The sequence below is a fragment of the Manis pentadactyla genome, chromosome X (assembly GCF_030020395.1).
Source record: "Manis pentadactyla isolate mManPen7 chromosome X, mManPen7.hap1, whole genome shotgun sequence".
NCBI lineage: Eukaryota > Metazoa > Chordata > Mammalia > Pholidota > Manidae > Manis > Manis pentadactyla.
Window position 1 is genome coordinate 146,047,894 of NC_080038.1, and position 24,686 is coordinate 146,072,579.

The window sequence follows — 24,686 nt, forward strand, 5'->3', positions numbered from 1 at the left end:
GGGCGCTGCCCGGTCATCCTCACTGCCAGACACAGGCTGTAGGGCAAGGGTCCTGCGCTGGTGTCCGGGGGCAAGCAGCGACAACTTACAATTTTTACACTTTCTCTCATCTTTATTTTCACCAACTTCTAACCGAAATTTGGCCTTTCCTGCAATTACGAATGTAGACAGCAGAGCACAGCATTAGCACAGATCATTTCAGATCATAGGGCTTTTGTTGTAGATAATATGAAGTGAACAAAATTAAATTACAAGACCTACTGGCAGGCAGAGTAACTACTTTGAAATTACTGTAGTTATTAAACCTGCCAGTAGAGCCTGTAATTTAACCTTAGTAAAGAAGCACATATATTAATTATCATATCACATTTTCAAAAATATTTTAATAACCATGTTTCGAGAGACTAAATTTATGTTATAATTGTGTTTTTGTTAATGCATTTGGAAGCAGAGGCCAAGGAGGCCTGTGACACAGGCAGAGGACAAGAAGCCCCCCACGGCATGGCTCTGCTGCCTCACCTCTCTGGCCCTGAGTACCTCTGCTGTAAAATAAGGAAACCGAGCTGCTGGTTACCAGGGCCCTTGCCCAATGTCAGCCATTTTCTCCCAAGAGTTCAGAAATCACTGGTTGCTCCAGGCTCTTTGGGCATCCGAGTGGCCAGGATTGACCTCACCTGAGGGGTGGGGGGTCCTACAGTAGAGCACTGGGACTGGCATCACCTTATCCGCAGAAAGGCAGCAAGGACGCTCAGCATAATCAGGTGCAAGCAGCAGCTGTCATAAATGCTATAGGAAAGCAGCTACCTCTTGTGACAGGTGACAATAATGCCTGCTTAAACACACAGCCCCAGGAAGCAGGAGAGTCTGAGGAACATATATTAACTCTTAACTGGGAGAAAACTTCCCCCATAAAACCCCAGAATGGCCAGCCAATGCTGTTGAACTCTCAGCCATTGTGTGCCAGGCATGGGAAAGTTGTGAAGAACTTTATGAGTGTCATATAATATGGGTCGTGGCAGCTCAGGGGTACAGAGGAGCTAGGCCTTAAATTGCCCAGCCTGGTCTTCCTGGTGGACTTGGGAAGTTGGTTTGATAACATGTCACTTTCCACTTGCACAGAGGTTCAAATGAACTCTGCCCGGCAGCCCAAGAGAAGAGTTGCTTTCCATGCCCTTCCTAGACCTTTATCAAGTTGACAGTGTTTGACTCCTGTCCTCAGCTCTCATCCATGCTTGCTGGCAGACAGGAAGGTCAAGCTAGTGCAGGCCCCAAAAGCCTGACAACTTCACACCAGGGAGCCAGGCTCCAGATGGGTACCAGCAGGGACCCAGGGACACCAGGCAGGTCCTCAGCTGGCCTCCCACTGGAGTCAAGAGCTGAATGTGGAAGCAGCTCAGAGGAAATGATAGTGGAGTGGAGGGTGTGAGCAGGCTGGGGCAGTACAGAAGGAGGGCTGCAGAGTCTCCTAGCTGAAGGACAGACTGGGTCTACAGAGCTTAAAGGGCTATGTAGGGATGGCACTTTGATGTCTGGCCAAGAGGCTGTGATGTGACCATGTGCGGAGAGCCAGCCACTAAAGGGTATTAAGCAGCGGCTGCTATGACCTTATCTGGGGGTCATCAAGGAGAAGGTATAGGTTGCTATGTGCAGACCATGTTAGCGGTGGCTGGCCTGGAAGTAGGGACCCTGGGGCAGGGTGGTCCCCCAGACCCAGTGGCTCCTTAACAAGAGAGGAGGAAGTGGGAGGAGGTGCATGCCAGTGCCACATGCTGAGATGGAGGCTTGTGGTCTCCTTAACAGTAGACCCCCAAGGCAGGATAGGAACAAGAAAGCTTGGCAGGAGGCCCAGCAGAGCACTCCCCAGAGAATACAGGTGGATGCCTAGGGCCTGGGTGAGAAGTGAGATGACCACTAGGACCAGTGCGGGTGAGGAAAGAGCAAAGGCGCTGCTTCTGTGCTTGAGTCGGACTGAACTGAAACTGAGCAGGACTTCCCTGAGCGCCAGAGCGAGAGCAGAGAATCAGGCTCTACCTCTCCTTTCCAGGGCCTAAACTATAGGATGGGAGATGAACGTCGTGCCTTAAAAAAAACGGTGCCGGGTGGTCTACATATATAAGAAGTCATTTGATGCATACAACTCTGCAGGAAGGTCCTGGTGGCATCCCCATTCTACAGGTATGTAAACCAAGGCCCGCAAAGTTTAGGACCCAAAGTCACACAGTTAGTAGGTAGGAGAGCCAGGGTTCGAAGACACACAGTCCCTCTCATCTCCATGCCTGCCTGCCTGCTATCTTGGCTTTCAGTCATTTTCACAGCATTGAACCTCTTCTCTCTTTGATACGAATATATTTCTGGGCTACTAGATCAACTCATACCACAGCTGGCCCCAAAGCAGTTGACAGTCAGTGGGAAGTCCACATTGTTTGTAAATGGCTGCTACTGTAGCTGCAGGAAATGGAAGGCTTGATACTGGGCCAGGGAAGAACGTGATTTGGAATCATGTGGCGCTATGGCAGAGCAGGAGGCAACCCAGGGTGGCAGGCCTCAGGGACAGCTTCCTGTGCTGCCTGGCCTCATACCCAAGAAGCAGAGAGGAGGTGCTTGTCCTCCACCTCCCTGCTCCTTCTCCTCCAGCCCCATGCCATCCCTTGCCTTGGATTCCAGAACTTGGGCCACAGCTAACCATCTGCAACAGTCTGTTCAACCAGGTGCTTGGTTAAAAGGCTTTGGGGCTGGCCTGAAACATCTACATTTACAATACCACTGAGATGGAAAAGCCCATTCTGAGCTGTAGGAAAGGTTTAAGTCTCTAAATGCAGTGTCTCTAAGGGAAGTAGGGCAGTGAGTGGGGGGATTATACTACACAGTGAAGTAGGGAGAGCATAGACGTCACTAGGTCAGAGGGTTCTACAGGCTCCTAGAGTCGATGTGTGAGGAGGCGAGTGTGTTGTGGGTATCACTTCACTTCCATTTCTGTTTTTTTCTGACAAAAACTTGGTGGATCCTAAGGCTGAGAGTCAGAAAGATGGAATCTCTTTTTTGGATGATTTGCTTTCTTTTTTTTTTTTTCCAATTGCTTTCTTCTTTTTTTTTTGAGTTTTTATTTTTTTATTCATTTTGTTATCATTAATCTACAATTACATGAAGAACATTATGTTTACTAGACTTCCACCTTCACCAAGTCCCCCCCACAAACCTCATTACAGTCACTGTCCATCAGCGTACTGAGGTGCTGTAGAATCACTACTTGTCTTCTCTGTGTTGCACAGCCCTCCCCGTGCCCCCCATGCAATATATATGCTAATCATTAAGGCCCCCTTTCTTTTTCCCCACCCATCCTCACCAGTCCCTTTCCCTTTGGTAACTTACTCCATTCCTGAGTTCTGTGCTTCTGCTGCTGTTTTGTTCCTTCAGTTTTCCTTTGTTCTTGTACTCCACAGATGAGTGAAATCATTTGGTACTTGTCTTTCTCCACCTGGCTTATTTCACTAACCATAACACCCTCTAGCTCCGTCCATGTTGTTGCAAATGGTAGGATTTGTTTTCTTCTTATGACTGAATAATATTCCATTGTGTATATGTACCACATCTTCTTTATCCATTCATCTACTGATGGACAATTAGGTTGCTTAAATTTCTTGGCTATTGTAAATAGTTCTGCGATAAACATAGGGGTGTACCTGTCTTTTTCAAACTGGGCTGCTGCATTCTTAGGGTAAATTCCTAGAAGTGGAATTCCTGGGTCAAATGTTATTTCTATTTTGAGCTTTTTGAGGAACCTCCATACTGCTTTCCACGATGGTTGAACTAATTTACATTCCCACCAGCAGTGTAGGAGGGTTCCCCTTTCTTCACAACCTCGCCAACATTTGTTGTTGTTTGTCTTTTGGATGGTGGCGATCCTTACTGGTGTGAGGTGATATCTGATGGTGGTTTTCATTTGCATTTCTCTGATGACTAGCGATGTGGAGCATCTTTTCATGTGCCTGTTGGCCATCTGAATTTCTTCTTTGGAGAACTGTCTGTTCAGATCCTCTCCCCATTTTTTAATTGGCTTATTTGCTTTTTGTTTGTTGAGTTCTTTATATATTTTGGATGTCAACCCTTTATCGGATCTGTCATTTATGAATATATTCTCCCATACTGTAGGGTACCTTTTTGTTCTATTGATGGTGTCCTTTGCTGTACAGAAGCTTTTCAGCTTAATATAGTCCCACTTGTTCATTTTTGCTTTTGTTTCCCTTGCCCAGGGAGATAGGTTCATGAAGAAGTCACTCATGTTTATGTCCATGAGATTTTTGCCTATGTTTTTTTCAAAGAGTTTTATGGTTTCATGACTTACATTCAAGTCTTTGATCCATTTCGAATTTACTTTTGTGTATGGGGTTAGACAGTGATCCAGTTTCATTCTCTTACATGTAGCTGTCCAGTTGTGCCAGCACCATCTGTTGAAGAGACTGTCATTTCCCCATTGTATGTCCATGGCTCTTTTATCGTATACTAATTGACCATATATGTTTGGGTTAATGTGTGGAGTCTCTATTCTGTTCCACTGGTCTATGGCTCTGTTCTTGTGCCAGTACCAAACTGTCTTGATTACTGTGGCTTTGTAGTAGAGCTTGAAGTTGGGGAGCAAGATCCCCCCCACTTTATTCTTCCTTCTCAGGATTGCTTTAGCTATTTGGGGTCTTTGGTGTTTCCATATGAATTTTTGAACTATTTGTTCCAGTTCGTTGAAGAATGTTGTTGGTAATTTGATAGAGATTGCATCAAATCTGTATATTGCTTTGGGCAGGATGTCCATTTTGACAATATTAATTCTTCCTAGCCAAGAGCATGGGATGAGTTTCCATTTGTTAGTGTCCATTTAATTTCTCTTAAGAGTGACTTATAGTTTTCAGGGTATAGGTCTTTCACTACTTTGGTTAGGTTTATTCCTAGGTATTTTATTCTTTTTAATGCAATTGTGAATGGGATTGTTTTCCTGATTTCTCTTTCTATTGGTTCATTGTTAGTGTATAGGAAAGCCTCAGATTTCTGTGTGTTAATTTTGTATCCTGCAACTTTGCTGTATTCCGATATCAGTTCTAGTAGTTTTGGAGTGGAGTCTTTAGGGTTTTTTGTGTACAATATCATATCATCTGCAAATAGAGACAGTTTAACTTCTTTACCAATTTGGATTGGTTGTATTTCTTTGTTTGGTCTAATTGCCATGGCTAGGACCTCCAGTACTATGTTGAATAACAGTGGGGACAGTGGACATCCCTGTCTTGTTCCCAATCTCAGAGAAAAAGCTTTCAGCTTCTCGCTGTTCAGTATGATGGCTGTGGGCTTATCATATATGGCCTTTATTATGTTGAGGTACTTGCCCTCTGTACCCATTTTGCTGAGAGCTTTTATCATGAATGGATGTTGAATTTTGTCAGATGCTTTTTCAGCATCTATGGAGATGATCATGTGGTTTTTGTCCTTTCTGTTTATGTGGTGGATGGAGTTGATGGATTGTCGAATGTTGTACCATCCTTGCATCCCTGGGATGAATCCCACTTGGGCATGGTGTATGAGCCTTTTGATGTATTTTTGAATTGGGTTTGCTAATATTTTGTTGAGTATTTTTGCATCTGCGTTCATCAGGGATATTGGTCTGTAATTTTCTTTTTTGGTGGGGTCTTTGCCTGGTTTGGGTATTAGGATGATGTTGGCTTCATAGAATGAGTTTGGGAGTATTCCCTCCTCTTCTATTTTTTGGAAAACTTTAAGGAGAATGGGTGTTATGTCTTCTCTGTATGTCTGATAAAATTCTGAGGTAAATCCATCTGGCCTGGGGGTTTTGTTCTTGGGTAGTTTTTGATTACTGCTTCAATTTCTTTGCTGGCAATTGGTTTCTTTAGATTTTGTGTTTCTTCCTTGGTCAGTCTTGGAAGGTTGTATTTTTCTAGGAAGTTGTCCATTTCTTCTAGGTTTTCCAGCTTGTTAGCATATAGGTTTTCATAGTAGTCTCTAATAATTCTTTGTATTTCTGTGGGGTCCGTCGTGATGTTTCCTTTCTCGTTTCTGATTCTGTTGATGTGTGTTGATTCTCTTTTTCTCTTAATAAGTCTGGCTAGAGGCTTATCTATTTTGTTTATTTTCTCAAAGAACCAGCTCTTGGTTTCATTGATTTTTTTCTATTGTTTTATTCTTCTCAATTTTATTTATTTCTGCTCTGATCTTTATTATGTCCCTCCTTCTGCTGACTTTAGGCCTCATTTGTTCTTCTTTTTCCAATTTCAATAATTGTGATGTTAGACTATTCATTTGGGTTTGTTCTTCCTTCTTTAACTATGCCTGGATTGCTATATACGTTCCTCTTAAGACTGCTTTCGCTGCATCCCACAGAAGTTGGGGCTTTGTGTTGTTGTCATTTGTTTCCATATATTGCCTGATCTCTATTTTAATTTGGTCATTGATCCATTGATTATTTAGGAGCGTGTTGTTAAGCCTCCATGTGTTTGTGGACCTTTTTGCTTTCTTTGTACAATTTAGTTCTAGTTTTATACCTTTGTGGTCTGAAAAGTTGGTTGGTAGAATTTCAATCTTTTTGAATTTATTGAGGCTCTTTTTGTGGCCTAGTATGTGGTCTATTCTGGAGAATGTTCCATGTGCATTTGAGAAGAATGTGTATCCTGTTGCTTTTGGATGTAGAGTTCTATAGATGTCTGTTAGGTCCATCTGTTCTAGTGTGTTGTTCAGTGCCTCTGTGTCCTTACTTATTTTCTCTCTGGTGGATCTGTCCTTTGGAGTGAATGGTATGTTGAAGTCTCCTAAAATGAATGCATTGCATTCTATTTCCTCCTTTAATTCTGTTAGTATTTGTTTCACATATGCTGGTGCTCCTGTGTTGGGTGCATATATATTTATAATGGTTATATCCTCTTGTTGGACTGAGCCCTTTATCATTATGTAATGTCCTTCTTTATCTCTTGTTACTTTCTTTGTTTTGAAGTCTATTTTGTCTGATACTAGTACTGTAACACCTGCTTTTTTCTCCCTGTTGTTTGCGTGAAATATGTTTTTCCATCCCTTGACTTTTAGTCTGTGCATGTCTTTGGGTTTGAGGTGAGTCTCTTGTAAGCAGCATATAGATGGGTCTTGTTTTTTTATCCATTCAGTGACTCTATGTCTTTTGATTGGTGCATTCAGTCCATTTTCATTTAGGGTGATTATCGATAGGTGTATACTTATTGCCATTGCAGCCTTTAGGTTCATGGTTACCAAAGGTTCAAGGTTAACTTCTTTACTATCTTAGAGTCTAAGTTAACTCACTTAGTATGCTGTTACAAACACAATCTAAAGGTTCTTTTCTGTTTCTCCTCCTTTTTTTCTTCCTCCTCCATTCTATATATATTAGGTATCATAGTCTGTACTTTTTGTCTATACCTTGATTAACTTTGGGGATAGTTAATTTAATTTTGCATTTGCTTAGTAATTAGCTGTTCTGCTTTCTTTACTGTGGTTTTATTACCTCTGGTGACAGCTATTCAACCTTAGGAACACTTCCATCTATAGCAGTCCCTCCAAAATAGACTGTAGAGATGGTTTGTGGGAGGTAAATTCTCTCAGCTTTTGCTTATCTGGAAATTGTTTAATCCCTCCTTCAAATTTAAATGACAATCTTGCCAGATAAAGTAATCTTGGTTCTAGGCCCTTCTGCTTCATGGCATTAAATACATCATGCCACTCCCTTCTGGCCTGTAAGGTTTCTGCTGAGAAGTCTGATGATGGCCTGATGGGCTTTCCTTTGTATGTGATCTTATTTCTGTCTCTGGTTGCTTTTTTTTTTTTGTAGATAATTATTTTTTATTGAAGGGTAGTTGACACACAGTATTACATTACATTAGTTTCAGGTGTACAACATAGTGATTCAATATTTACATACATGATAATTCTAGGTACCAGCTATCACCATACCAAGTTGTTACAATATCTTGACTATATTCCTTATGCTATACATTACATCCCGGTTACTTATTTATTTTACCATTGGAAGTGTGTACTTTTTTTGTTTGTTTGTTTGTTTGTGAGGGCATCTCTCATATTTATTGATCAAATGGTTGTCAACAACAATAAAATTCTGTATAGGGGAGTCAATGCTCAATGCACAATCATTAATCCACCCCAAGCCTAATTTTCGTCAGTCTCCAATCTTCTGAGGCATAACAAACAAGTTCTTACATGGAGAACAAATTCTTACATAGTGAATAAGTTACATAGTGAACAGTACAAGGGCTGTCATCACAGAAACTTTCGGTTTTGCTCATGCATTATGAACTACAAACAGTCAGTTCAAATATGAATACTCATTTGGTTTTTATACTTGATTTATATGTGGATACCACATTTCTCTCTTTATTATTATTATTTTTAATAAAATGCTGAAGCAGTAGGTGGATACAAGATAAAGGTAGAAAACATAGTTTAGTGTTGTAAGAGAGCAAATGTAGATGATCAGGTGTGTGCCTGTAGCCTATGTGTTAATCCAAGCTAGACACGGGCAATAAAACATCCACGTATGCAGAAGATTTCTCTCAGAACGGGGGGGTGAGGTTCTAAGCCTGACCTCTGTTGATCCCCAATTTCTCACCTGATGACCCCCCTGCGACTGTGCCTGTCGTAGGTTGTTCCTCCCTTGAGGAATCTTACCCGTCTCTGGCTAACCAGTCATCTTCCGGGGCCATACAGGGAAATGTAAAGTTGGTAAGTGAGAGAGAAGCCTTATTGTTTGAAATGGTTAGCTTTTTATTTCTTTGTATATTTATGCCCTGTGGCTTCTATGCCCAGCATTTGTCTTGAGGTATCTTTACCACTTGGAAGAATTATGATACTCGGTAAATTTGATATGAGGCACGGATTCTATTTAAGGGTTGTAATTAGGAAGGAAGAAGAAAAGCTATAGAAGTAGCAGGCGGAAGAAAACATGGGAAGATTGATTATTTCTTTGACATATCTTCTTGTAGAGTAACTTCAGCATGTATAGGTTTTAAGCTACTACTTAAATTGTGCACACACATTAACATAATAGGAGTATAGTTACATAACCAAAGCACACCTGTAATTACCAGCCATCTCCAGTGAAATCAAGAAAACCAGTTAGGCACCTTAGGCATTTGTGAAAACTTATCTATGATATGGTGGATATTGTCCAACTGAACTTGAACAGTCTGAGAGAAATCAGACAAATTAAAACAACCCATTCCTGGGGAATGTTCACATCCCTTATGTTCTTTTAACAGTAAATAGTCTGTAGTTGTAAGATTTTGGAGCGCTACAATTTGCACTTCTAATTCTTGGTTGAGTTCCAACAGTATAGATCCAGTCAAATTTGTTGTTTTACTGTATGCACAGGCCAGCTTAGATATCTCCTTCTTCATTCCCATGGCAAGTCCAGGAGCTGGTGGGATGAGTGCATCTACAGCTGTAGCAGTGTGTGGATCTTTGTTGGGGTTTTTTGATGATCATCTTCTGGCATGAGTCTTCCAGAGAGTGCTGATGTTGGAAGTTCTTTTTCATATCGTATCTTAGTTCGTTTTCAGGGTAGCCCAATTAGGCTTTGATCCTCTGTATAAACACAAACAGACCCTTTGCTTACACTTTTATATGCCCTTTATACCCTTGTGTAGAACTCATTGGAGGTTACCACACAGGAACTGCCTTTTTTTTTTTTTTTTGGTATCACTAATCTACACTTACATGACGAATATTATGTTTACTAGGCTCTCCCCTATACCAGGTCCCCCCTATAAACCCCTTTACAGTCACTGTCCATCAGCATAGCAAAATGTTGTAGAATCACTACTTGCCTTCTCTGTGTTGTACAGCCCTCCCTTTTCTCCTACCCCCCCATGCACGCTAATCTTAATACCCCCCTACTTCTCCCCCCCCTTATCCCTCCCCACCCACCCATCCTCCCCAGTCCCTTTCCCTTTGGTACCTGTTAGTCCATTCTTGAGTTCTGTGATTCTGCTGCTGTTTTGTTCCTTCAGTTTTTCCTTTGTTCTTATATTCCACAGATAAGTGAAATCATTTGGTATTTCTCTTTCTCCACATGGCTTGTTTCACTGAGCATAATACCCTCCAGCTCCATCCATGTTGCTGCAAATGGTTGGATTTGCCCTTTTCTTATGGCTGAGTAGTATTCCATTGTGTATATGTACCACATCTTCTTTATCCATTCATCTATCGATGGACATTTAGGTTGCTTCCAATTCTTGGCTATTGTAAATAGTGCTGCGATAAACATAGGGGTGCACTGATCTTTCTCATACTTGATTGCTGTATTCTTAGGGTAAATTCCTAGGAGTGAAATTCCTGGGTCAAATAATAAGTCTGTTTTGAGCATTTTGATGTACCTCCATACTGCTTTCCACAATGGTTGAACTAACTTACATTCCCACCAGCAGTGTAGGAGGGTTCCCCTTTCTCCACAGCCTCGCCAACATTTGTTGTTGTTTGTCTTTTGGATGGCAGCCATCCTTACTGGTGTGAGGTGATACCTCATTGTAGTTTTAATTTGCATTTCTCTGATAATTAGCGATGTGGAGCATCTATTCATGTGTCTGTTGGCCATCTGTATTTCTTTTTTGGAGAACTGTCTGTTCAGTTCCTTTGCCCTTTTTTTAATTGGGTTATTTGTTTTTTGTTTGTTGAGGCGTGTGAGCTCTTTATATATTCTGGACGTCAAGCCTTTATCAGATGTGTCATTTTCAAATATATTCTCCCATACTGTAGGGTTCCTTTTTGTTCTATTGATGGTGTCTTTTGCCGTACAGAAGCTTTTCAGCTTAATATTGTCCCACTTACTCATTTTTGCTGTTGTTTTCCTTGCCCGGGGAGATATGTTCAAGAAGAGGTCACTCATGTTTATGTCTAAGAGGTTTTTGCCTATGTTTTCTTCCAAGAGTTTAATGGTTTCATGACTTACATTCAGGTCTTTGATCCATTTTGAGTTTACTTTTTTTTTTTTTTTTTTTTTTAAATAATTATTTTTTATTGAAGGGTAGTTGACACACAGTATTACATTACATGAGTTTCAAGTGTACAACACAGTGGTAGAACATTTATATACATAATTCTAGGTTCCAGCTATCACCCTACCAGGCTGTTACAATATCTTGACTATATTCCTTATGCTATACATTACATCCCGGTTACTAATTTATTTTACCATTGGAAGTCTGTCCTTTTTTTTTTTTTTTTTTTTTTGTGAGGGCATCTCTCATATTTATTGATCAAATGGTTGTTAACGACAATAAAATTCTGTATAGGGGAGTCAATGCTCAATGCACAATCATTAATCCACCCCAAGCCTAATTTTTGTCAGTCTCCAATCTTCTGAGGCATAACAAACAAGTTTTTACATGTAGAACAAATTCTTACATAATGAATAAGTTACATAGTGAACAGTACAAGGGCAGTCATCACAGAAACTTTCGGTTTTGCTCATGCATTATGAACTCTAAACAGTCAGTTCAAATATGAATACTCATTTGGTTTTTATACTTGATTTATATGTGGATACCACATTTCTCTCTTTATTATTATTATTTTTAATAAAATGCTGAAGTGGTAGGTAGATACAAGATAAAGGTAGAAAACATAGTTTAGTGTTGTAAGAGAGCAAATGTAGATGATCAGGTGTGTGCCTGTAGACTATGTGTTAATCCAAGCTAGACCAGGGCAATAAAACATCCACGTATGCAGAAGATTTCTCTCAGAACAGGGGGGGTGAGGTTCTAAGCCTCACCTCTGTTGATCCCCAATTTCTCACCTGATGGCCCCCCTGCGACTGTGCCTGTCTTAGGTTGTTCCTCCCTTGAGGAATCTTACCCGTCTCTGGCTAACCAGTCATCTTCCAGGGCCATACAGGGAAATGTGAAGTTGGTAAGTGAGAGAGAAGCCTTATTGTTTGAAAAAGTTAGCTTTTTACTTCTTTGCATATTTATGCCCTGTGGCTTCTATGCCCAGCATTTGTCTTGAGGTATCTTTACCACTTGGAAGAATTATGATACTCGGTAAATTTGATATGAGGCACGAATTCTATTTAAGGGTTGTAATTAGGAAGGAAGAAGAAAAGCTATAGAAGTAGCAGGCGGAAGAAAACATGGGAAGATTGATTATTTCTTTGATATATCTTCTTGTAGAGTAACTTCAGCATGTACAGGTTTTAAGCTACTACTTAAATTGCACACACACATTAACATAATAGGAGTATAGTTACATAACCAAAGCATATCTGTAATTACCAGCCGTCTGCAGTGAAACCAAGAAAACCAGTTAGGCACCTTAGGCATTTGTGAAAACTTATCTATGATATGGTGGATATTGTCCAACTGAACTTGAACAGTATGAGAGAAATCAGACAAATTAAAACAACCCATTCCTGGGGACTGTTCACATGCCATATGTTCTTTTAACAGTAAATAGTTTGTAGTTGTAAGACTTTGGAGTGCTACAATTTGCACTTCTCCAAATTCTTGGTTGAGTTCCAACAGTATAGATCCAGTCCAATTTTGTTGTTTTACTGTATGCACAGGCCAGCTTAGATATCTCCTTCCTCATTCCCATGGCAAGTCCAGGAACTGGTGGGATGAGTGCATCTACAGCTGTAGCAGTGCGTGGATCTTTGTTGCGGTTTTTTGATGATCATCTTCTGGCATGAGTCTTCCAGAGAGTGCTGATGTTGGAAGTTCTCTTTCATATCGTATCTTAGTTCATTTTCGGGGTAGCCCAATTAGGCTTTGATCCTCTGTATAAACACAAACAGACCCTTTGCCTACACTTTTATATGCCCTTTATACCCTTGTGTAGAACTCGTTGGAGGTTACCACACAGGAACTGCCCTTTTTTTTTTTTTCTATCACTAATCTACACTTACATGACGAATATTATGTTTACTAGGTTCTCCCCTATAAACCCCTTTACAGTCACTGTCGATCAGCATAGCAAAATGTTGTAGAATCACTACTTGCCTTCTCTGTGTTGTACAGCCCTCCCTTTTCTCCTACCCCCCCATGCATGTTAATCTTAATACCCCCCTACTTCTCCCCCGCCTTATCCCTCCCTACCCACCCATCCTCCCCAGTCCCTTTCCCTTTGGTACCTGTTAGTCCATTCTTGAGTTCTGTGATTCTGCTGCTGTTTTGTTCCTTCAGTTTTTCCTTTGTTCTTATATTCCACAGATAAGTGAAATCATTTGGTATTTCTCTTTCTCCGCTTGGCTTGTTTCACTGAGCATAATACCCTCCAGCTCCATCCATGTTGCTGCAAATGATTGGATTTGCCCTTTTCTTATGGCTGAGTAGTATTCCATTGTGTATATGTACCACATCTTCTTTATCCATTCATCTATTGATGGACATTTAGGTTGCTTCCAATTCTTGGCTATTGTAAATAGTGCTGCAATAAACATAGGGGTGCATCTGTCTTTCTCAAACTTGATTGCTGCGTTCTTAGGGTAAATTCCTAGGAGTGGAATTCCTGGGTCAAATGGTAAGTCTGTTTTGAGCATTTTGATGTACCTCCATACTGCTTTCCACAATGGTTGAACTAACTTACATTCCCACCAGCAGTGTAGGAGGGTTCCCCTTTCTCCACAGCCTCGCCAACATTTGTTGTTGTTTGTCTTTTGGATGGCAGCCATCCTTACTGGTGTGAGGTGATACCTCATTGTAGTTTTAATTTGCATTTCTCTGATAATTAGCGATGTGGAGCATCTTTTCATGTGTCTGTTGGCCATCTGTATTTCTTTTTTGGAGAACTGTCTGTTCAGTTCCTCTGCCCATTTTTTAATTGGGTTATTTGTTTTTTGTTTGTTGAGGCGTGAGAGCTCCTTATATATTCTGGACGTCAAGCCTTTATCGGATGTGTCATTTTCAAATATATTCTCCCATACTGTAGGGATCCTTCTTGTTCTATTGATGGTGTCTTTTGCTGTACAGAAGCTTTTCAGCTTAATATAGTCCCACTTACTCATTTTTGCTGTTGTTTTCCTTGCCCGGGGAGATATGTTCAAGAAGAGGTCACTCATGTTTATGTCTAAGAGGTTTGTGCCTATGTTTTCTTCCAAGAGTTTAATGGTTTCATGGCTTACATTCAGGTCTTTGATCCATTTTGAGTTTACTTTTGTATATGGGTTTAGACAATGGTCCAGTTTCATTCTCCTACATGTAGCTGTCCAGTTTTGCCAGCACCACCTGTTGAAGAGACTGTCATTTTGCCATTGTATGTCCATGGCTCCTTTATCAAATATTAATTGACCATATATGTCTGGGTTAATGTCTGGATTCTCTAGTCTGTTCCATTGGTCTGTGGCTCTGCTCTTGTGCCAGTACCAAATTGTCTTGATTACTATGGCTTTATAGTAGAGCTTGAAGTTGGGGAGTGAGATCCCCCCTACTTTATTCTTCTTTCTCAGGATTGCTTTGGCTATTCGGGGTCTTTGGTGTTTCCATATGAATTTTTGAATTATTTGTTCCAGTTCATTGAAGAATGTTGCTGGTAGTTTCATAGGGATTGCATCAAATCTGTATATTGCTTTGGGCAGGATGGCCATTTTAACGATATTAATTCTTCCTAGCCACGAGCATGGGATGAGTTTCCATCTGTTAGTGTCCCCTTTAATTTCTCTTAAGAGTGACTTGTAGTTTTCAGAGTATAAGTCTTTCACTTCTTTGGTTAGGTTTATTCCTAGGTATTTTATTTTTTTTGATGCAATTGTGAATGGAGTTGTTTTCCTGATTTCTCTTTCTGTTGGTTCATTGTTAGTGTATAGGAAAGCCACAGATTTCTGTGTGTTGATTTTGTATCCTGCAACTTTGCTGTATTCCGATATCAGTTCTAGTAGTTTTGGGGTGGAGTCTTTAGGGTTTTTTATGTACAGTATCATGTCATCTGCAAATAGTGACAGTTTAACTTCTTCTTTACCAATCTGGATTCCTTGTATTTCTTTATTTTGTCTGATTGCCGTAGCTAGGACCTCCAGTACTATGTTAAATAACAGTGGGGAGAGTGGGCATCCCTGTCTAGTTCCCGATCTCAGAGGAAATGCTTTCAGCTTCTCGCTGTTCAATATTATGTTGGCTGTGGGTTTATCATAGATGGCCTTTATTATGTTGAGGTACTTGCCCTCTATTCCCATTTTGCTGAGAGTTTTTAACATGAATGGATGTTGAACTTTGTCAAATGCTTTTTCAGCATCTATGGAGATGATCATGTGGTTTTTGTCTTTCTTTTTGTTGATGTGGTGGATGATGTTGATGGACTTTCGAATGTTGTACCATCCTTGCATCCCTGGGATGAATCCCACTTGGTCATGGTGTATGATCCTTTTGATGTAATTTTGAATTCGGTTTGCTAATATTTTGTTGAGTATTTTTGCATCTACGTTCATCAGGGATATTGGTCTGTAGTTTTCTTTTTTGGTGGGGTCTTTGCCTGGTTTTGGTATTAGGGTGATGTTAGCTTCATAGAATGAGTTTGGGAGTATCCCCTCCTCCTCTATTTTTTGGAAAACTCTAAGGAGAATGGGTATTATGTCTTCCCTGTATGTCTGATAAAATTCCGAGTTAAATCCATCTGGCCCGGGGGTTTTGTTCTTTGGTAGTTTTTTGATTACCTCTTCAATTTCGTTGCTGGTAATTGGTCTGTTTAGATTTTCTCTTTCTTCCTGGGTCAATCTTGGAAGGTTATATTTTTCTAGGAAGTTGTCCATTTCTCCTAGGTTTCCCAGCTTGTTAGCATATAGGTTTTCATAGTATTCTCCAATAATTCTTTGCATTTCCGTGGGGTCTGTCGTGATTTTTCCTTTCTCGTTTCTGATACTGTTGATTTGTGTTGACTCTCTTTTCTTCTTAATAAGTCTGGCTAGAGGCTTATCTATTTTGTTTATTTTCTCGAGGAACCAGCTCTTGGTTTCATTGATTTTTGCTATTGTTTTATTCTTCTCAATTTTATTTATTTCTTCTCTGATCTTTATTATGTCCCTCCTTCTGCTGACCTTAGGCCTCATCTGTTCTTCTTTTTCCAATTTCGATAATTGTGACATTAGACCATTCATTTGGGATTGTTTTTCCTTTTTTAAATATGCTTGGATTACTATATACTTTCCTCTTAAGACTGCTTTTGCTGTGTCCCACAGAAGTTGGGGCTTAGTGTTGTTGTTGTCATTTGTTTCCAAATATTGCTGGATCTCCATTTTGATTTGGTCATTGACCCATTGATTATTTAGGAGCGTGGCGTGTTGTTAAGCCACCATGTGTTTGTGAGCCTCTTTGCTTTCTTTGTACAGTTTATTTCTAGTTTTATGCCTTTGTGGTCTGAAAAGTTGGTTGGTAGGATTTCAATCTTTTGGAATTTTCTGAGGCTCTTTTTGTGGCCTAGTATGTGGTCTATTCTGGAGAATGTTCCATGTGCACTTGAGAAGAATATATATCCTGTTGCTTTTGGATGTAGAGTTCTATAGATGTCTATTAGGTCCATCTGCTCTACTGTGTTGTTCAGTGCTTCCGTGTCCTTACTTATTTTCTGCCCGGTGGATCTATCCTTTGGGGTGAGTGGTGTGTTGAAGTCTCCTAGAATGAATGCATTGCAGTCTATATCCCCCTTTAGTTCTGTTAGTATTTGTTTCACATATGCTGCTGCTCCTGTGTTGGGTGCATATATATTTATAATGGTTATATCCTCTTGTTGGACTGAGCCCTTTATCATTATGTAATGTCCTTCTTTATCTCTTGTTACTTTCTTTGTTTTGAAGTCTATTTTGTCTGATATTAGTACTGCAACCCCTGCTTTCTTCTCGCTGTTGTTTGCTTGAAATATGTTTTTCCATCCCTTCACTTTTAGTCTGTACATGTCTTTGGGTTTGAGGTGAGTTTCTTGTAAGCAGCATATAGATGGGTCTTGCTTTTTTATCCATTCTATTACTCTGTGTCTTTTGATTGGTGCATTCAGCCTATTAACATTTAGGGTGACTATTGAAAGATATGTACTTATTGCCATTGCAGGCTTTAAATTCGTGGTTACCAAAGGTTCAAGGTTAGCCTCTTTAGTATCTTACTGCCTAACTTAGCTCACTTATTGAGCTGTTATATATACTGTCTGGAGATTCTTTTCTTCTCTCCCTTCTTATTCCTCCTCCTTGATTCTTCATATGTTGGGTGTTTTGTGCTGTGCTCTTTCTAGGAGTGCTCCCATCTAGAGCAGTCCCTGTAAGACGTTCTGTAGAGGTGGTTTGTGGGAAGCAAATTCCCTCAGCTTTTGTTTGTGTGGGAATTGTTTAATCCCACTGTCATATTTGAATGATAGTCTTGCTGGATACAGTATCCTTGGTTCAAGGCCCTTCTGTTTCATTGTATCAAATATATCATGCCATTCTCTTCTGGCCTGTAGGGTTTCTGTCGAGAAGTCTGATGTTAGCCTGATGGGTTTTCCTTTATAGGTGACCTTTTTCTCTCTAGCTGCCTTTAAAACTCTTTCCTTGTCCTTGATCTTTGCCATTTTAATTATGTGTCTTGGTGTTGTCCTCCTTGGATCCTTTCTGTTGGGGGTTCTGTGTATTTCCGTGGTCTGTTCCATTATTTCCTCTCCCAGTTTGGGGAAGTTTTCAGCAATTATTTCTTCTAAGATACTTTCCATCTCTTTTCCTCTCTCTTCTTCTTCTGGAACCCCTATAGTATGGATATTGTTCCTTTTGGATTGGTCACACAATTCTCTTAATATTGTTTCATTCCTGGAGATCCTTTTATCTCTCTCTATGTCAGCTTCTATGCGTTCCTGTTCTCTGGTTTCAATTCCATCAATGGCCTCTTGCATCCTATCCATTCTGCTTATAAACCCTTCCAGAGTTTGTTTCATTTCTGCAATCTCCTTTGTGGCATCTGTGATCTCCCTCCGGACTTCATCCCATTTCTCTTGCGTATTTCTCTGCATCTCTGTCAGCATATTTATGATTCTTATTTTGAATTCTTTTTCAGGAAGACTGGTTAGGTCTGTCTCCTTCTCTGGTGTTGTCTCTGTGATCTTTGTCTGCCTGTAGCTTTGCCTTTTCATGGTGATAGGAATAGTTTGCAGAGCTGGGACGAGTGACGGCTGGACGAACTTCCCTTCTTGTTGGTTTGTGGCCCTCCTCTCCTGGGAGAACAGCGACCTGTAGTGGCTTGTGCTGGGCAGCTGCGTGCAGACAGGGCTTCTGCTTCCTGCTGGGCTGCTATGGAGTTTATCTCCGCTGTTGCTGTGGGCGTGGCCTGGCTCGGGCGGCCGCTCCAAAGTGGTGGAGTCGCATTGGAGGGGGAGTGGCTGGGAGGCTATTTATCTCCGTAAGGGGCCTCCCTGCTCCCTGCAGCCCAGGGGTTAGGGTGCCCTGAGATCCCCGGATTCCCTACCTCTGGATTAAGTGTCCCGCCCTGCCCCTTTAAGAGTTCCAAAAAGCACCTGCCAAAACAAAACAACGACCACAAAAAAAAAATATTTTAAATTAAAAAAAAAAGAAAAAAAAAAGGTGGCCGCTCGTTTTTTCGTTTTTCTTTATTCTCCGGCGCCAGCCTCAGGCATCTGCTCACTGGTCTTGCTGCCCTGTTTCCCTAGTATTGGGGTCCCTATCCCTTTAAGACTTCCAAAAAGCGCTCGCTAAAACAAAACAGAAAAAAAAAAATTGGTCGCTCGCTTTTCTTATGTCCTCCGGTGCCCGGCCTCCGGTGCCCGCTCACTGTTCTTGCTGCCCTGTTTCCCTAGCATCCAGGGCCCCCTGGGCGCGTACTGTGTCTGCGCTCTGGCCCGGATGGCTGGGGCTGGGTGTTCGGCAGTCCTGGGCTCCGTCTCCCTCCCGCTCTGCCTGCTCTTCTCCCGCCGGGAGCTGGGGGGAGGGGCGCTCGGCTCCCGCGGGGCCGGGGCTTGTATCTTACCCCCTTCGCGCTGCGCTGGGTTCTCTCAGGTGCGGATGTGGTCTGGATATTGTTCTGTGTCCTCTGGTCTTTATTCTAGGAAGAGTTGTCTTTGTTATATTTTCATAGATATATGTGGTTTTGGGAGGAGATTTCCGCTGCTCTACTCACGCCGCCATCTTCCGATCTCTCTGGCTGCTTTTAACAGTCTGTCCTTATCCTTGATCTTTCCCATTTTAATTACTATGTGTCTTGGTGTTGTCTTCCTTGGGTCCCTTGTGTTGTGAGATCTGTGGATCTCCACGGCCTGAGAGACTATGTCCTTCCCAGACTGGGGAAGTTTTCAGCAACTACCTCCTCAAAGACACTTTCTATCCCTTTCTCTGTCTTCTTCTTCTGGTATCCCTATAATGCGAATATCATTCCGTTTGGATTGGTAACACAGTTCTCTCAATATTCTTTCATTCTTAGAGATCCTTTCTTCTCTCTGTGCTTCAGCTTCTTTGTATTCCTCTTCTCTAGATTCTATTTCATTTATTGTCTCCTCCACCGTATCCAGCCTGCTTTTAATACCCTCCATCGTGTTCTTTAACGATTGGATCTCTGACCTGAATTCATTCCTGAGTTCTTGGATGTCTTTCTGTACCTCCATTAGCATGTTGATGATTTTTATTTTGAACTCCCTTTCAGGAAGAGTCACAAGGTCCATATCGTTTAAATCTTTCTCAGGAGTTGTATTAACAATTTTAGTCTGGACAAGGTTCCTTTGGCGGTTCATGTTTGTATATGGCGCTATCTAGTGTCCAGAAGCTCTATTCTGGAGCTGCTGAGCCCCTGAAGCAATGTCGGGGGTCGCAGGGGAGCGGTACTGGTGCCTGGGGGAAGGAAGAGCTGTTCCCCGCCTCCCGGCTGCTGTGCCTGTCTCCACTGCCTGAGCCAGTGGGCCGAGCACACAGGTATAAGTTTTTGTCCCAGAGCAGCCGGATATGGATCCCTGCTTTCCACAAGCAGCTGGAATCCCAGTTTCCCCAGGAACTCTGCCTGTATTAACTTTCCAACCCGGTAGTCAGGCGAGTCTCATGAAAGCACCATGAAATGTAGGTTTGTGCTCCCAGAGCAGATCTCCGGAGCTAGGTATTCAGCAGCCCCAAGCCTTCCACTCCCTCCCTGCTACGTTTGTCTTCCTCCCGCTGGTGAACTGGGGTGGGGGAGGGGCTCGGGTCCCGCCTGGTACGTTACCCCATTCGCTGAGGTCTGCTCTTTTCTCTAGGTGTGTGCAGTCTGACGCGTCCTCTTTCCAGTTGCTCTCTCAGGATTAGTTGCACCAACTAGATTTTCTAATTGTATTCAGTTTTAGGAGGAGGCCTCTGTCTCTCCTGTCATGCCGCTATCTTTAATCCTAATGGATGAGTTGCTTTCTAACCACGCTCTTTTTCTTTTAATTTAATTTAATTTAATTTTTTTGAGAGGGCATCTCTCATATTTATTGATCAAATGGTTGTTAACAACAATAAAATTCTGTATAGGGGACTCAATGCACAGTCATTAATCAACCCCAAGCCTATTTCTCAACAGTCTCCAATCTTCTGAAGCATAACGAACAAGTTCTTACATGGTGAACAAGGTCTTACATAGTGAATAAGTTCTTACATGGTGAACAGTAACCACACTCTTTTTGTAACCACAACAGAAAAAGGCAGAACGCCCCTTCATTACCACCAGCCGGTTGACAGGAGCACTGCCTTCCTCTGGCCTGCCACCACCATTCCCAGGCGGGGTCGCAGCCTCTGCAGTGGAAATCCTGGGGACTTCGTCCTGCTGGCTCAGCTGGGGGGCTGAGGAGTGATTTGCAAAAGCTGTTTTTCTGAATTCCAAAATAACAGTGGAGGCTGCCTCTCTTTTAAGCTCTTCTCCTTGACTCCCACCTAGGGTTGCAGATGAAGCCTGAGTCAAGGCAGGCCCTCTTCCACGTGGCTATGGCCAGCAGCCTCTGTGTGGCCACTGTCTACACAGGTGTTTTTGAAGGTGTCGTCATCCAGGTGGGCTATGAGCACTATGCTGAAGCAGTGGTAGCCAGCCTCCCCACCTTTCTAGCCATGCCCTTCAACTCGCTCATTAACTTGGCCTACATGCTCCTGGGAGGGTACTGGCTGCGGAGGAAGGCCAGTGCCCTGGGGCACCCTGCAGCTGTGCAGAGGGCTCAGTACCTGAAGGATGTCTTCGCTGCCATGGCTCTGGTCTACGGCCCCGTTCAGTGGCTGCGCATTGGGGTGCAGACGCACTCTGCTGCCGTGCTGGACCAGTGGCTCACCTTGCCCATCTTCGCGTGGCCAGTGGCCTGGTGCCTCTACCTAGACAGGGGCTGGAAGCCCTGGCTGTTCCTCACCGTGGAGTGCCTCTCCCTGTGCAGTTACAGCCTTGCCTTGCTGCACCCCTGTGGGTTTGAAGTTGTGCTGGGCATGCACATGGCAGCCACAGTGGGCGTGGCCCTCCGTGCCCACAGGCACTATGGCAGTGGCTCCTCAGGAACATACTTGGCCCTGGGCATGCTTTCCTGCCTGGGCTTTGTGGTCCTCAAGCTGTGTGACCATCAGCTTGCGAGATGGCGTCTCTTTCAGTGGCTCACCGGCCACTTCTGGTCCAAAGTCTGTGATGTGCTCCAGTTCCACTTTGCATTCTTATTTCTGACAAATGTCCACACTCGCCAAAGACGCGCTCCTGAGGGGAAGATGCATTAAACTGAAAAGAAGCTACCTAGAAAGAGTGGCCCCCACCCCGCAACATCAAAATGGACTATCAGATGACATTCTGTCATCGGTGTTAAATTTAAGATTTATGATGATAAGATATGATGGTTACATGGAAGATTGTCCTCTGAAGTTATGAGCTACAGAATTTAGGGGTGAAATGTTGTGCTCTGTGCAACTTGCTTTCAAAGAGAGTAAGCAAATATCTAGGTGCAAGGGAGGTGCTGGTGCCTTGTACTCTTATAACCTTTTCTGTAGTTTTCAATTTTTCAGAATAAAACGTTGGGGGGAAACGACCCCAAGAAATCCACCACTTCCAGTTGGAGAAAAAATGGTTGTCTACGGTAGCTCTGGGATTTCGGTGACAGCTGGGCAGGGTAGCTTCTGGCCAGTTGCCACGCCTGGCAGTGGGGTTACCAGTGAGGTCCCCAGAGGTGACTGGGTTCAGGGACACCTAGTCACGTTACACACATGCCCAGCAGACTGATGAGGAAATTGGAAGGCCAGAACAATAGCTCACTGTGACATCTGTGACTGCCAGAACATCAGGTCACATGGAAGCCACGTCACCTCAGACCCTTTGTGAAACAAGGCAGGGTAGATCTAGATGAAGGAACACACACAAATGTCAAAAGCTGAATTCTCAACAGAATGTCTCTGGGTGATCCACTCTCAGAGCTGGGTGGGGCTTAGATATCCTTAGCTACTAAGGTTACTGAACTGTCATGGGTCTGTCACCATTGGGGAGACCCAGAACATGGTCTGAGCAAGACCTACATCCTTGTCACCCAGGTCCTTAGGAACCATGATCTCCTGATGGCATCTCAGGGTGGGGCTCTGGAATTGGCATGTACAAACCCCCTAGCAGATGACATGTGTGAACCAGTGAGCCTGGGGGTGACTCTGGGGCTGAAGAGATGCTGAGGATCCTACCTTTGGATCACCCCTGCAAGCCCCTGAAGCCCAGCTACCCTTGGCATTCTTTCTTCCCACTTACTAATGTGTTCTTAGACACCTGTTTCATCCCGTCACCTGAAAGGCGTCTGGTCTTTAAAGACAAAGATGAAGGCAGAGGAGAGAGGATGCCCTGTCGTTGCTGAATGGCATCTCAGGGTGACCCGCCCTCCCTGGGCCCCTCTCCACAGAGCCTCATGGCAGCCAAGCCATCACCTGAAGAACCTGGTAGATGAGGGCCCATGAGCATTGCACCTCCCCCAGGGCGTGTGTGGGGGGGTCGAGAGCAGAGGTGGTGTTCATTTGGGGAAACAGCTTTGTTCCATTACAGTCATCTCGGAGGCTTTGTACACCCTAGAAGAGGAGAATGGCTATGGGAGTCTCCAGAGAGGCTGCCCTTTCCCCAAAGAGGCCAGAGAGAAGGGAGGAAGGCGAGCTTCCTTCTTCATTCCATGCCTTTGAGCCACAAGCACTAATAACTTCTCTTTTCTTTCTACCAATCCCTACATAATAAATAGCTCCGAGAACCTTCTGGTTTTCATTCTGTGCCTGTGTCAGGCTGGATGTCCACAGGAAACAGGTGGCTTTCAGGATGGTCTCATGGAGAACTGTGCACACTACTTTGCAGGGTGGGCACCGGGGACCTCTACCACCCCTCGCCCTGGGGAGACTCCACCCAAAGGAAAGACTCACGTGGAAGAGACCGCGTGGGTGGGCAGTGACCTCCAGGAGCCCAACCCCACTCTCTCCTGCCAGGCGCCCATCCAAGGTTGTCAGGTGAAATACAGGATGACAAAATGTTCTGGTCCCTGTGGTACCATGAGACATGCTTATACTAAAAAATTGTTGTTCATTGTTTTTCTGAAATTCAGATTTAACTGGGTGTCCTGTCTTTATTTACTAAATTAGACAGCTCTACATTGAGCTAACCCAATCAAAGCCAGAGGCCTGGAACCTTCTCTCTCTGCTCCCTAGTTCTGACCAGTGTTGCTCCAAGTGTGGCCAGCCTGAGCCATGCAGCTTCCTGAGTGCCCCCCCAACTCTGGCCCTGGGGAGTCCTGGCTTCTGGGGCTGAGACCTCCCCCCACCTCAGCCCTACCCCGGGGTTCAAGGGTGTCAGCAGTGTTTGAGATGCTGAGAAAAGGAGGCTGGTGGCTGTGCCCACTCTGGGCACCCCGGGCTCTGCTCTGAGTACTGCAGCCCTTTTGGCCACAGGGCCTCTGAGGGGTTCTTCTGCCCTGCCCCCTGCCCCCTGCCCACCCCATTTGTTCACTCATTGTCACTGTCCTCATCTCCAACCTGCCCTGAGCAGCTGAGAAAGCAGTGGTCAACGGAGGGCTCCTCTCTGTGCATTTGGCCTAATGGGTTAGAGGGTCCAAACCTGGGAGGGGTCTTAGAAACCATTATTTCACAGAAACAAACTCTATAGAAGTTCGACTTGGCTGAAAGTTGCAACACTGAGCATCTGAAACCTAGGCCCAGTGCCTTACTCTACCTCTCCCTGGAAGTGACAACAGTAGTGTCACTGCTGGGCCTCTCCCTGGTTTCCCCATACCATGGCCACCTCCCGTCAAGAGTTGTATTGGTTTGGCTCTGTGTAGGTTGCACAGACTCATCTGCGGGGAACAATGAGCCACCTGAGAGGACCATCAGGGATCTGGTGGCCTCGTCCTAGGACATGCACGGTGAGGGGTGCACATGCTGACCCAGGCCTACTGTGTCTTTTGTGTGCATTAGTGATGTTCCTTGCTTGGCACATGTGCCGATGCCTCCCCAGCTTTCATTCAGTGCTACTAGAAACCCACTGACGTTCATGCTTCACATTTCTACCAGCAACAAGAGTGACCCCCCCTAGACCCCCAACCACCAGCAAGGTGTTAGCCATTTTCTCAGTTTGCCAGTCTGATGGGGTCCAAGCAAGATGTCATTGTGACTGTACCTCACGTCCCTCCCCCTGTGCAGGTGTTGGAAGTTTGGGCTTGTTCATCAGTAAGTTGCTGGGCACTTTTTCTTCTCAATTTGTAGGAGCTCTTTTTTTTTTCATTAAGTTATCATTGATATACACTCTTAG

The 24,686-nt window shown here is 43.4% G+C and overlaps 1 protein-coding gene across 6 annotated transcripts in view; it reads left to right on the plus strand.

Annotated features, from left to right (window-relative positions):
• Positions 1-24,686, plus strand: part of TMEM187 (transmembrane protein 187) — a 43,048-nt gene that overhangs the window by 654 nt on the left and 17,708 nt on the right. For 3 of the 6 annotated variants that reach the window (XR_008995247.1, XR_008995248.1, XR_008995246.1), the window contains exon 2: positions 2,045-2,175. Coding sequence is in view for 3 of the 6 variants with exons in the window: in XM_057495879.1 (XP_057351862.1) it covers positions 20,852-21,652 (801 nt within the window). In the remaining 3 variants the exon portion in view is untranslated. Of the gene's footprint in view, positions 1-2,044; positions 2,176-20,604; positions 23,835-24,686 lie in introns of those variants that run through there. The other 3 variants (XM_036887210.2, XM_036887211.2, XM_057495879.1) reach the window with 2 other exon arrangements.